Source organism: Syngnathus acus, chromosome 10 (assembly GCF_901709675.1).
Source record: "Syngnathus acus chromosome 10, fSynAcu1.2, whole genome shotgun sequence".
In the NCBI taxonomy this organism is placed as follows: Eukaryota; Metazoa; Chordata; class Actinopteri; order Syngnathiformes; family Syngnathidae; genus Syngnathus; species Syngnathus acus.
In genome coordinates this window covers 26826067-26839707 of record NC_051095.1, presented here as the reverse complement: position 1 = coordinate 26839707, position 13641 = coordinate 26826067, and the positions used below count along the sequence as shown (strand labels likewise).

The 13641-nt window shown below is 44.2% G+C and overlaps 2 protein-coding genes and 1 long non-coding RNA gene across 29 annotated transcripts in view; 2 read left to right on the top strand and 1 right to left on the bottom strand.

The window, feature by feature from the left end:
* The window catches only part of tctn1 (tectonic family member 1), a 1200810-nt gene that overhangs the window by 609356 nt on the left and 577813 nt on the right, over positions 1–13641 (top strand). The gene's annotated exons all lie outside the window — the stretch shown is intronic.
* Positions 1–13641, top strand: part of LOC119129586 — a 539655-nt gene that overhangs the window by 264786 nt on the left and 261228 nt on the right. The window lies entirely within an intron of this gene.
* On the bottom strand, positions 228–13297 carry LOC119129529. Of its 27 annotated transcripts, none has more exons than XM_037262882.1 (7): positions 12594–13064; positions 12484–12537; positions 12254–12382; positions 12062–12148; positions 11500–11565; positions 6484–6566; positions 5301–5486 (listed from the first exon to the last, which is right to left on the bottom strand). In XM_037262882.1, exons 1-7 carry the CDS (start codon positions 12686–12688, stop codon positions 5317–5319), a joined length of 684 nt encoding a protein of 227 aa, XP_037118777.1. In that variant the 5' UTR covers positions 12689–13064; the 3' UTR covers positions 5301–5316. The 27 variants fall into 27 exon arrangements, 9 of the variants coding, with proteins under 9 accessions (XP_037118777.1, XP_037118778.1, XP_037118776.1 ...); XM_037262883.1 differs by adding an exon at positions 13108–13276 and having other exon boundaries at positions 5401–6566; positions 12594–12663; XM_037262889.1 differs by lacking the exons at positions 5301–5486; positions 6484–6566 and adding exons at positions 6603–7160; positions 11380–11405 and having other exon boundaries at positions 12594–13066.

The window sequence follows — 13641 nt, the reverse complement described above, 5'->3', positions numbered from 1 at the left end:
GCTGGTGTCCACTTGCCAGGTGGGCCACCAGAAACGCTGTGCCACCACGTACCTTGTGCGTGCAGCTCCGGGATGACAGGCCAGGCGTGAGTCGTGCGCCCATTGCAGGACGGACGACCGCAGGCCTTCAGGGACTTGATATTTTTTATTTTTATTTTTTGACACGTCAGCTATATAAAGAGCGAGAGTTCAGTTCTCTACCTAAATGCGTATTACAGGTAATATTTTATTTCACAACACTTTGCCTTGTTCCTTTCTTCTCTGCTGTTCACTTCAAACACGCTCCATACGAACACAATGCTCTCGTATCAGACGCTTGCTCGATCACCTGCTCGTTTGCTGTCACAATGTACCCTACACAAATCCGAAACATTTGTTGCGGCTCCGAGTCACGACGAGGGGCAAGTTTTGGTTTCCAAGGGTGTTTTTATTCCTCTTCAACTTCTCTCCCATACAGAGCCGCCTTTTTCACATGTCCGCACGTCACTTTCCTCTCTTTTCATTTTAACCTAACTGATCGCGGTGGTGCCTTTATGGGCAGTCGGAGAAATCAACGCCAACAAAAAAAATACATCCAGCCTAGTTAAGAAATCACCAGAAAGATCACCATGACAATTGTGAATAATAAATAAATAATTAGTATATATATTATATATATTATTATAATAATAAATAATTGTGATAAATAACTGGAACATCACTCAAATATTGGTGATCCCGTTGAGAGTCTCACATATTTCTTCGCTATCGAGTTTGCTCCTGCATGCGCAGTGATACTGACCGGCAGAATAACATCCGGTTGTTCCCAAAGATGATCTTTTTTCTGAAATAATTTTACGTTTACGGACTTAAGTAACCCGGCCGGGTCATACCAAAGACTATAAAAATGGGACCCATTGCCCCCCTGCTTGGCACTCAGCATTAAGGGTTGGAATTGGGGGGTTAGATCACCAAATGATTCCCGAGCGCGGCGCCGCTGCTGCTCACTGCTGCTCACTGCTCCCCTCTCCCCCAGGGGATGGATCAAAATCACACGGGGATGGGTCAAATGCAGAGGACAAATTTCACCACACCCAGATGCGTGTGTGACGATCATTGGGACTTAAAAAACAAAACAAAAAAAAACAAAAACAAATTTGGGTGCGTATTATACATGGGTACAGGCTTTTTTCCAGCATCGACATGCCATTTTTAGGGTGCGTATTATACATGGGGGCGCATTATACGTGGAAAAAAACGGTAGTTTCTTTTTTGTTTATTTGTTTGTTTCATATACTTAGATATGGCACTTTAAAGTGTTAATTGTTTTATTTATTTTTTCCCCTATTTTTCATGTTTTAAATACCGTATTTATTCTAATTATCGCCCATATTCTAGTAATCGCCCAGTGTGTGTTAGCGATGACATAAATAAAAAACATTGATACCTCTAATTATCGCCCATGCTGCTAAAGATTCCCCCCAAAACTTACATTTTCCTCCGCGACCGCATGCCGACATCATTGCGCAAGTTTAAATATGACTGATTTGACAGCACGTCGAATGTCCCTTTTAAATTGTTTTTCTCCATAAACTATGATACAATTATACTCGTTACTCCGCTACAAAACCCTCACACAATTACGTTATCGGGGCGTGCCTCGAACAAGACGATCGCAATAACATGACGTGGGCAACATGTGATATGCGACGGTAACGTGTCGCATCGATGGAGCGTCAATTGACGCACCCCGCTGTTAGAGGTAGATCAAAACAGCCGCTGTTCTAGTGTTAAGAACACCAGTGAGATGCAGGTATTGCATACTATATAAGGAAAATATACACATTATCGCCCTTTTCAGTGCCCCTTGGCGATCGGACAAAAAGTGTTCTCTATTAATCGCCCACCCCCCCTGTTGGACATAAACCTTCTCTATTAGAATAAATACGGTATGTTCGAAATAAAGATATATCAATCTAAAGCAATATTTAGACCATCAAAATCCTTTTTTTCCCCCTTAAAGCAAACAAAATCTTTCCACGGCAACAGTGTTGGCCAAAACAAAAAGTTTTGGTTGGATTTTTTTTTTATTTTTTATCATGGCAATCTTTAGATGCTGTACCCAGTAAGCAGTTTCAAAACAAACTGGTAAAACCTCTAGCCTTCCCATTGTGTTAGCTTTCTGCTGCCATCTGTGGTGTTAGCGGGTCATTTTGGACCCGTGTATTAAATCAGCCATAAAATACCCTAAAAACAATCTTTTATCCAATGTTTTTCTTAACTCTTGAGATCATGTGAAAGGTCTGAAGAGACATTGTTGCCCGGAAAATATTTCTGCCCGTTGATATATCCCAGAGACTCTCAGTTGCCTCATTGCTGGATCTGTAAACTCCAGCAAGGAGGAGCACACCAATGTAGGCATCCAGGAACGTCTCATCAATGTCTTTCCACGTGTTGCCATAGACTTTTTTCCCCTCAAGGTTTGTCATAGCAATTATGACTTTTTTTAGTGACAATGGCAAAAAAAGATCAAAGCACGTCTTGATGTCACTTACTCTTGTCACAGCAAACCTCGTGGCTTTGATGTCTCCCTTTGTTTGCTCTCGCAAAAAGGCAGAGAAAAGCCCCTAAATGAAGCTCAAGTGGTTGGAGGAAGAGGCTGTTGGTTGATTGTGTGTTTATGATTTCATTTTTGGCATTTTTTATTGTTTTATAATCAAAAATTTTAACCGGGTCAAAAATGACCCGAACACCACAAAAGTAAATATTTTCACCAGAGCACTATATAATTTAGTAAAAAAAAAAAAAAAAAAATTATTTTGTTTAAATGGAAGTCCCTGACAAAGTCAAAAAGTTTCAATGCAAAAAACAAATGTATGAAGTACTTTTTGTATGCTAAAACTCAAAACGGGTGAGTAGGGACCCTAACACAATGGGAAGGCTAGGAGGACATCTGTAATATGTGACCTCTATAAAAGGCCAAAAATGGGGCCAATTTAAACAAAAAGGTGGACTTCATGTGAGGTTGTAAAAAGGTTTCCAAAGATGTTCTCGTAGGTCTTTGGCTGTTTCTACACACACCACCAAAATTTTATAGCTCTTGGTGTAATGTACAACCTGGGATGCTTAGTTTAAAAAGACCGCTACTGAGCCTTTTTTTTTTCTTTCCTTTTTTTTAAATCGCACATTAAGACTGTTGGAAATTCAATGCGTATGCTCCAATTACTTTTCATGGCATAACCTAAATACCATACTGTCTTTACCCAACTTACTCAATGCATCGTTTATTTTCTTTATGGGAGGGTAAACCAAGGATGGTTCATTTTTCACGAACTAGTCCAGTTTATGTATTTTTGTAATGGATCACTCAAACACACAATGTACTTAAAAAGGAATGTTTTTTTTTTTAGATGATTTGTAACATTTGTTGTGGAGTAACAATCAACTTGTTCTTTTAAGCTAAAACAAATACAGAAAAGAAAGGCACTGAAGAGAGAATTTTAGTTTTTGGAAAATAGTTTTGGAACAGTGGATGGAGGAAAAAAATCAGGTCAAATTTAGGAGTAAAATTTGTCCTAATTACATCCAAGCTTTTTCTTTCCTTTTTTTAAATCGCACATTAAGACTGTTGGAAATTCAATGTGTGTGCTCCAATTACTTTTCATGGCATAACCTAAATACCATACTGTTTTTACCCAACTTACTCAATGCATTATTTTCTTTTCTTTTTGGGAGGGTAAACCAAGGATGGTTCATTTTTCACGAACTAGTCCAGTTTATGTATTTTTGTAATGGATCACTCAAACACACAATGTACTTAAAAAGGAATGTTTTTTTTTTAAATGATTTGTAACATTTGTTGTGGAGTAACAATCAACTTGTTCTTTTAAGCTTGTAAGGGATTGGACAGTACAGCCAAGTGCGTAGCGATAGAGACTTTATTGCGGGCGGTAAGGTGGGAGTAGCGGGAGCTGGCGCTGGATCGGCGATCAGGCTGGGAAACACAAGCTGTTCTGCTGTATCTTCGATTCTTCAAGGACGTCAGTTTGTCGTGGACCGGAGAGGGAAGCAATATCATGGGACAGACGGACACTCGGGTCTGCGCTGGCGGCGTGATATAGCGCTGTCCATGAGACCTGCGTGAAGCTGGCCCCCCACCCCACGCAAAATTTAAGCAAAATAGTCTGTTTCGTTTGTGCAGCAAAAATTTTCGTTTGTGCTGCTATGGTTTTTTAGTTATGAACAATTCTTTTATAGGTCATCCAGAGTTCACCCAGCCCCCCATCTGCTCAAAATGAACCCAAAATGGTACCGTTCGTTTGTGCTTCGTTAGTGCTGGTTTGTGCAGCAAAAATTTTCGTTTGTGCTGCTTCCGTTTCGGAGATATTACACATTTATTTTATAGCGATGACGTCACCCAGCCCCCCATTTCGCTCCGAATGGACCCAAAATGGTACAGTTCGTTTGTGCTTCGTTAGTGCTGGTTTGTGCAGCAAAAATTTTCGTTTGTGCTGCTTCCGTTTCGGAGATATTACACATTTATTTTATAGCGATGACGTCACCCAGCCCCCCATTTCGGTCCAAATGGACCCAAAATGGTACCGTTCGTTTGTGCTTCGTTTGTGCAGGTTTGTGCAGCGAAGATTTTCGTTTGTGCTGCTATGGTTTTTTAGTTATGAACGATTCTTTTGTAGGTCATCCAGAGTTCACCCAGCCCCCCGTCTGCTCAAAATGGACCCAAAATGGTACCGTTCGTTTGTGCTTCGTTAGTGCTGGTTTGTGCAGCAAAATATTTCGTTTGTGCTGCTTCCGTTTCGGAGATATTACACATTTATTTTATAGCGATGACGTCACCCAGCCCCCCATTTCGGTCCAAATGGACCCAAAATGGTACCGTTCGTTTGTGCTTCGTTTGTGCAGGTTTGTGCAGCAAAAATTTTCGTTTGTGCTGCTTCCGTTTCGTAGATATTACACATTTATTTTATAGCGATGATGTCAGGTAGCCCCGCCCCCCTGTTTACTTCCAAACGACCCAAAATAGTGCCGTTCGTTTGTGTTTCGTGTGTGCTGGTTTGTGCTGCAAAAATGGTACCGATTGTGCCGCAAAAAAATGTGTTGGCGTTCAGTGAATCATTCAATTTGTCATTTATTTAATACTAATTTATTTTCTAGAGATGTCAAATCCTTGCTCCATGGATCGTTAATTAACCATTTGTTTGTGCCATTGCAATTTTTCATTATTAAAATCATGCATCTTCATTAAACCCCTGTCATGTATTTTATTCTTTTTCACTTGACATCATGATCATCCTTAATTCTTACACATGTATTATCCAACTAATTACCCTGCAAAGTGACCTCTGCAGGCCGGTAAGACATATCGCAACAGGGTGGCGAAAAACAAAGACGTGCAACTTTTTCAAGCGACAAATGCACAACTATCTCCGAAGATTTAATAACAGTGAGTGACAGAAAGCGTCTTTTTCTGGGAAGTGACCATCGACCAATGTAAGTAAAATGTGTAAAAAAAAAAAAACGGAGTTCCTACAATATAGAATTAAAAACACCCTAGGTAGTCTGAATAGCTAGTTGGCTAACATTGTCTTATTATACGTGTGTAATTTGCACTGACCAAGAAAACTAAATTTCTAAAGAAAGCATGCTTGATACATTTTGATGTCAAAATATTTTTCCCTTTGCATCATTTTTCCGTCCATGCATAGCCATTATAATGATCACGCATGTGTAATTTTATTTATTCAAGCAATGAATCCTGATTATATTTATATTTGTCCTTCAACTAGATGCCCAAACAACCAGCAGTAGACAATGATTTAATTGTTGCAGTTCTCTGCTCATCAAAAGAGGCCATACTTGAAAATGGTAACGTAGCCACTCCAAGCGCTACTGTATGGACAGATCTGAGTGACCAGTTGGAAAAGAAGATGTCTGCAAAGGCTCTGTACACCTTTGTAAAAACAGACAGACGCAATATCTGGTCAGCTCTGGGATTCAGTCATGATGAAACTGATCCTGAAACTAGCAGTGAAGCAAGCTCGGAATCAGGACCTGAACGGTCCTTTCAGCTTCATATTCCTTTTGACAAGTGGATGGAATTTATTCTGGAAAAGGCTGAATACAAAGATAAGAACTGTCGAACCCGAAAAAGAGAATATACAATTTTGAAGCCTGGCACCTGGACCCACATCATAAATGAACAAATCTGGAAAACAGTCAAAATTCCTTGCACATTTGTTTTTAAAAGAGCCAAGGTCTATCCATTGGTCTCAAATAATTATATCGAAATCAGAGGATACTGCAAGGAGTGTCATGGCCTTCTCAACATTAATTGTAGCGGAGAGCCAGAAATTAACAGTCCAATAATATTGAACTGTTTCATTAAGAACAGTGATGACTCCCGACACACTGGTAGCTCAAAGCGGTTTCTATCTGGACAGTTGCGTGTGCAGGTAGCCAAGGAACTTTGTGAGGGCAGGATGGAACCACATGTATGGCGAGCATCACAGGCAAATAAATCGATGGACTTCGGAGACCCTGAGCCAAGCCACCTGCCAAATTTGGCCACCCTGCGCAAGGCAAAGCAAGAGAAAACTGATTTGGCATTAGGTGACAAAAATCCAATTTTATCATTGCAGATGTTGAAATACAGTGCACCTCACAGTGACAGCATCAAAGACATTGGACTTGACAAGTTTTTCTGTCACTATTGGAGTCAAACACAAATGCATGTGTACAAGAGCTTAAAGAAATCCCACCCAATATTATGTGTTGATGCAACTGGCTCAATAGTTAAAAAACTGATGAGGCCGAATGGCATGTCTGGCCATATCTTCCTGTATCAGGGTGTTATGACAGGGCATACCAGCTCCAGTGTCCCAGTCGTGCAGATGCTGTCAGAGAAGCATGATGTTAATGCTATCACACAGTGGCTGAAGGAATGGATCCATGCAGGTGCATCTGTTCCTAAAGAAGCAGTGAGTGACTTTTCTCTGGCGATTCTTGGAGCTCTAGTCAAAGCTTTTACCCCTCATCCTGATCTGAAGAGCTACATCAATGAGTGCTTTAACATTTCACGTGGGAATCAACCTGGACATCTACCCCCATGTCTTGTCAGGGTAGATGTAGCACACTGTATTAAGATGATCTGCCGATGGGACTGCCTGAAAAACAAAAGACCTCGTGTTAAGGATTTCTTTGTTAGGTCAATAGCACAGCTTCTTAAGTCACAATGTTTGCAACATGCAAAAGAACTTCTTCGTGCTATCACCATTGTGGCACTGAGTGAGACAGAGGGTAATGACAATTCTGGAGCCCCTATCCCATCAGAAAAGTGCAAGAAATACTTGAGAGCGCAAATCGCAGAGGAATTTGTCCCCATTTCAGATGAGGAAGTTGAGGGACAAGAACCAGGTGATGCATTAAATCAGCACATCCAGACTAATAATAATAATAATAATAATTCATTAAATTTGTATAGCGCTTTTCAAAAACCCAAAGACACTTAATGGGAACAAGGCAAAGACATACATGAGGGGAGAAGAGGTAAGTTTTTAAACGGGACTTAAATATGGGGAGTGTGGGTGAGTCACAGACAGACTGAGGGAGAGAGTTCCAGAGTCGGGGTGATGTGCAGGAGAAGGCTCTGTCACCGAAGGATTTGAGTTTAGATTTTGGGACTGTCAGACGTGAAGTATTGGAGGATCGGAGGGGACGGTTGGGGCAGTAGGGGACAAGGAGGTCGGATAGGTAAGTGGGAGCCAGGTGGTGAAGGGCTTTGAAGGTGAGGAGGAGTATCTTAAAAATGATACGCTCCTTGATGGGGAGCCAGTGAAGAGAGTGGAGAACAGGAGTGATGTGTTCACGGGACCGGGTGTGGGTAAGGAGGCGGGCAGCAGAGTTTTGGACTAGTTGAAGTCTATGGAGTGAGTGAGCAGTGATTCCAGTGAGAAGGGAGTTGCAGTAGTCAAGCCGGGATGAGATGAAGGCGTGGATGAGAGATTCAGCGGCAGGGAGAGAAAGGCAGTGCCGGATTTTGGCGATGCGTCGGAGGTGGAAGTAGGAGGTCTTGACAACTGAGCTAACATGAGGTTGAAAGGACAGTGTGGGGTCAAAAATAACGCCAAGGTTGCGTGCCAGAGGGGAGGGAGTGATGTTTGAGGAGTCAATGGTGAGTGTGATGGATCCAGTTTTATTAAGGGAGGATTTAGTGCCTATGAGGAGGAGCTCTGTTTTGTCACTGTTGAGTTTGAGAAAGTTGTGGGTCAGCCATGCTTTTATTGTAGAGATGCAGGTTTCAAAATGGGTGAGGGAAGGGTTGCGGGTTGGCGTCGAACGTATATAGATCTGGGTGTCATCAGCGTAGCAGTGGAAGTCCAGATTGAGTTTGCGGATGACAGTACCAAGGGGAAAGAGGTAACAGATGAATAGGAGGGGGCAAAGAACTGAGCCTTGGGGGACGCCTTGTGTAACTGGGGAGAGGATGGATGTGTGACCGGAGAGAGAGATGAACTGGTTTCTGTTGGTGAGGTAGGAGGTGAGCCAGTCGAGTGCAGTGCCCGCAACACCTAGTTGGCGCAGCCTTTGGAGGAGGATGGAATGGTTCACAGTGTCAAAGGCTGCGCTAAGGTCAAGTAGTAGTAGGATGTTGAGGGCACCAGAGTCTGCAGAAATGAGGAGATCGTTGGTGACTTTAACTAGAGCTGTTTCAGTGCTGTGAAGTGGGCGGAATCCGGACTGGAAGGGTTCATAGAGGTTGTTGGACTGGAGATGGGTGTGGAGTTGGGCGGAGACAATGCGTTCGAGGGTTTTGGAAAGGAATGAAAGGTTGGAGATGGGACGGTAGTTGGAGAGGTTGAGTGGGTCCAAGGTGGGCTTTTTGAGGATGGGGGTGATGGCTGCAAGTTTATAGACAGTGGGAAAGTGGCCAAGGGATAGAGACTGTTAAAAAGGGTGGTGAGGTGGGGGAGGAGGACAGGGAGGCAGGCCTTAGTTAAGGTCGTTGGAAGAGGGTCGAGAGAGCAGGTGGTTGTCTTGGATGAGGTAATGATGTCTAGGATAGTGGAGGAGTCGACAAGGGAGAAGGCAGTGAGAGAGGGGAAGGGCGGGAGGTCAGGAAGGGGGGGCAGGAGGACAGGGGAGGTGGGGGAGGAGGAGTTATTGATGGTGTCGGTCAGAGAACTGTTGATTTGGGCGATTTTGTTGTTAAAGTTGGCAAGGAAGGAGTTACAGAGGGCGGGTGAGGAGGGTGGCTTGGTGACCGGTGGCTGGAGCAATTTGTTGACGGTGGAGAACAGTATGCGGGGGTTTCGGTTGGTGTTATTAATGAGAGATGAGAAGTAAGCAGATTTGGCAGCAAGAAGAGCATCACGATAAGAGGAGATGTGTTGTTTAAAGGTTTCGGCATGGACGGTGAGGCGGGTTCTTTTGTAGAGGCGTTCGAGTTGACGGCCAGTTTGCTTCATGGTGCGGAGTTCCGGTGTGTACCAAGGGGCAGAGTTAGTGAATGTAACAGAGGAAGTTTTCCAGGGGGCTAGGGAATCAAGGGAGTCAGAAAGGATGTTGTTGAGCGTGGTGGCAAGGTCATCAGGGGAGGAAGAAGTGGGGTCGGAGGGAAGAGCAGAGGATAAGAGCTGGCAAAGCGTGATTGGGTTTACAGTCTTGATGTTGCGGTAGGAGATGGTGCGTTTTGTGGATTTATGAGGCGAGGGTAGAGGGGCGGAGAAGAGGATGCAGAGATGATCTGACAGTGGAAAGGTGAGAGGACGGGGGTTGGATGTGAGTGGAAAGGAGGAGCATACTATATCCAGGGTGTGGCCTTTGGTGTGGGTGGGGAAGTTGATGTGCTGGGTGAGATGAAAGCAGTCCAGAAGGGAGATGAAGTCAGACGTCAGTGGAGCAGTTGGCTGGTCGATGTGGATGTTGAAGTCACCGATTAGTAGGAGGCGATAGGAGACTGAGGATACGATGGTGAGAAGTTCAGAAAGTTCAGAAAGAAAAGACGGATGTGACTTGGGGGGGCGGTAGATAAGAACAGCAGTAGTAGAGTTGGGGAGGGAAAAAGCGAGATATTCAAAGGATGAAATAGATGGGAGGTTGAGGTCCAATTCAGTGATGGATAGGGACCGCTTATGGAGGACAGCAATACCACCTCCTCGCCCAGAGAGGCGGGGTTTGGCGATGTAGCTGTAGTTAGACGGAGTGGCTTGGTTGAGAGTAAAATAGTCCAGGGGCTGTTGCCATGTTTCACAGAGAAGGAGCAGATCCAAATTATTGTCCAATAGTAGTTCGAAAATAACTAGTGATTTGTTGGAGAGGGAGCGACAGTTCAGCAGTGCGAGGGAGATGGATGAAGGAGCGCGGGTGGGGGAGCGGAGATTGTTGAAGCTGACAGTACGGAAGGTGGGGGTGACGGGGGGGCGAGAGTTAGTCCAGAAAGAGGGGATGGGTGAGCCATCAGGGAAATGTCGGTTAAAAGATAGTCCGGAGCTACGGTGGATGTAGCGGCGACGGCGGAGGATCCCAGCCTTGCTGGCAGCTGAGGCAGCAGCAGCAGGGAGACGGTGATTATTGTTGAAATGATGAAGATCAGCAGCAGTGTAGACAAATGGACGAGAAGTTAGTGGAATGGAAGCCCGGAGTAGCAGAAGTGATAGTTTATGCAGGAGATGAGACGTGACAGCAGCTGGGAATAATCCAGGTAAAATGGTAGAAATAGCTAGTAGCTGGTTAACTAGAAGTTGGTAGGCAGTGAAATGCATGGAAGCAGCAGTGGACCGAGTCGGGATGTTGGTGGAGTGGGTGGTGGTGTTGGTCAATCCCGACTGTACCCGTGCAAACAGCACGCCCCAGTGTGTCATGGCGGCACCCAGCCGAGCCACGACCGGCGAGCTCGCAGCAAGCGGGTGCTCCCCCCGAGGACGCCGGTCAAGTGGCCAGCAAATTGGGTTGGAGCCGTTTGCCGAGCCAAGAGCAGCTACAGGCTCAGAGCCGGGAGGTAGGAGGGTCCGGTGGTGGGTTGGCTAGCTGGCTAGCGTAGCTCGTAGTCAGAGGGAGCGGGATCGGAGAGGTGCGAGCAGAGCTCCAGAGATACGCGGTGGGCAGGAGAAAAGGCGAGAAAAATAAAAGAAAAAAACGGGCACACTTAAAACGGGAAACACGAAACAGACAGGGGACAAACAAATAGCGGACACGGTTCGGGGTAGAAGCGGCAGTCAACAGTCCAGACGCCAGCGTTGCTCTAACCCGGCTCTAATGTCCGAGAGTGGGTGACAGAAATATGTGAGGAGAGCAGGTCACTTGCCATGACTGATGGGGATAGAGACAACATCCACTTCCTCCCTGAGATTATTCCCCAAATAACAAGACTTGGAAGTTACTTGCCACTCTGGACAGCAATAATGGTCCCTCTCTTCAAAAGCGCCAGCATCACTGCAAGTTCCGCAGCTGTTGAAGCAGAGTTCAAAAACATAAAAAAAGGCCTTTTCAAGCATGAAAGCCTACCCATTCGTGTGGACCGGTTTGTTGCTCGTCATCTTTCCTTCATTGAGGGAAACATGCGGATTTGCTCTGCAAAACAAAAAAGTGAAAAGGATGTGTGATGCCACGACTGTCAAAGAGCCTGACAATGTCTGCAGTACTTCTCAAACTGAAGTAGTAAACAAAAAGGGAAAAAAATCTCATCCTGGAGCGGAGCCAGATGGATCTACTGACAGTGCAGTTGAAAACTGGAGAGGTTTAGCGGTCCCACCGAAAAAAAGCACGATAACTTCATATCTCTCTCCTTGTCCTGAATGGCTGCATATTGACACACAAGTGGGCTGGAAAAAAGTCAAGGTACCATTGTTGAAAAACGGGAACCATCAACAGCCTGTTAAACTTCGCACATCAAAAGTGTTTGTGCTCAATACTTGTGCATTTGATTCTGTCTTGCAATGCTTATGCTGTTCTTTCTGTGAAAGTTTTTCATTTGAAAAGACTGTTCTGAACTATGAACGTGGGAACCAATTCCTCCACCTGGTGAAAACCATCACAACACAGAGTGTGAACCCACAGGTATACTCACAGAGGGCAGAACTGCTGGGGGAAATATTCAAACCTGTCCTCCTGACCTCTGGTGCTCTCCAAATTGATGCACAATGCCACATCTCCACTGTAATTGAGAGCGCAATGAGGAATATCCCAAGTGTTTATTTGATAAAACAATGCTCCTCACAGTACTGCAGTTTAAGCCAACAAGTAACAAGGCAAGTTTCACTTGTTTGTCCAAACGTTGCTGTCCTGCAGACCTGTGGCATGGCTTCTCTTCAGACTGCTGCTGAAGAGGGACTCAGCCTTCCTGACTCTCTCTGCCTCAGGCCAATTGAAAATCCTTCCCAGTGTCCGTCTTCATTCAAAACACAGGACAACAATACAGGCAAGGCTCTGTGTTCAGGTAATGTTACTCACAGCTACAATCTGGGAGAGTTTGTGTGGATTGACACTGACCTTGGTAGCAGTTGCAAGGAAGTTGCCTTGCTTGAATTTCCCTCCAGTCTGGAGCTAAAAGAGAAGACCTTTACTTTGAGAGCAGTCATTGGCTTTGAACAAGGACTAACCCAGGATTCTCTCGGGCATTATGTGGCATACTGCAGGAGGACTGCATATGCCTGGGAGATCTATAATGACCTGGGAAGTGGAGTGAAAGCAGCATCAGTAAATACTAAGATCTTCCCACATGCTGTGTTCTACACAGTGCAGTGATGCATTGTTTGAATTGTTGGAAAAAAATGTTGATAATGTTCCCTTTGACAAAGAAAGTTATTTTTTCACGTTTTCAAGTTTCTTTTTCTGGCTGTCATCAACTTCACATACATGTATTAATTGTTGCATTAATTAATGTTTTGGAGCAGACATAGACTCATCAGGTATTTAGGTTGCGGTGAACCTTTTGCATGTCAGATGTAATTGAAAAAAATGATCACATAGGCTTATTGAAAACAAGGAAATTAATCAATGAGCACGATACAAACATAATTACAGAAATATCCTCGTACTAAAAGCCATTCCCCGCAGTGAATGTTTTCTGTAAGATAAAAAGAAAAGGAAAAAAAAGTCTAAGAACATATTTACCTTGTATTCGTCCTGCATCAGGAGCATTCCAGGAGCTTGAAATTCGCGACAAAATACAGTGACGTGGGCTGGGTGACGTCTTCGCTATGAATTAAATGTGTAATATCTGCAAAACCGTAGCAGTACAAACGAAACTTTTTGCAGCACAAACCAGCACAAACGAAACACAAACGAACGGCACTATTTTGGGTCGTTTGGAAGTAAACAGGGGGGCGGGGCTACCTGACGTCATCGCTATAAAATAAATGTGTAATATCTCCGAAACGGAAGCAGCACAAACGAACATTTTTGCTGCACAAACCTGCACAAACGAAGCACAAATGAACGGTACCATTTTGGGTCCATTTGGACCGAAATGGGGGGCTGGGTGACGTCATCGCTATAAAATAAATGTGTAATATCTCCGAAACGGAAGCAGCACAAACGAAAATTTTTGCTGCACAAACCAGCACTAACGAAGCACAAACGAACGGTACCATTTTGGGTCCATTTTGAGCAGATTGGGGGCTGGGTGAACTCTGGATGACCTACAAA

Excerpts from the sequence above, each read along its gene's own strand:
- LOC119129529 (XM_037262881.1), bottom strand. The coding sequence starts at position 12,688 with ATGCTGCTTTCACTCCACTTCCCAGGTCATTATAGATCTCCCAGGCAT. Across the intron at positions 12,538-12,593 it reads AATGCCCGAGAGAATCCTGG|CTCCAGACTGGAGGGAAATT; the intron begins GTTAGTCCTTGT and ends CTTCTCTTTTAG. Across the intron at positions 12,149-12,253 it reads AGCAACGTTTGGACAAACAA|TGGAGATGTGGCATTGTGCA; the intron begins GTGAAACTTGCC and ends TCTCAATTACAG.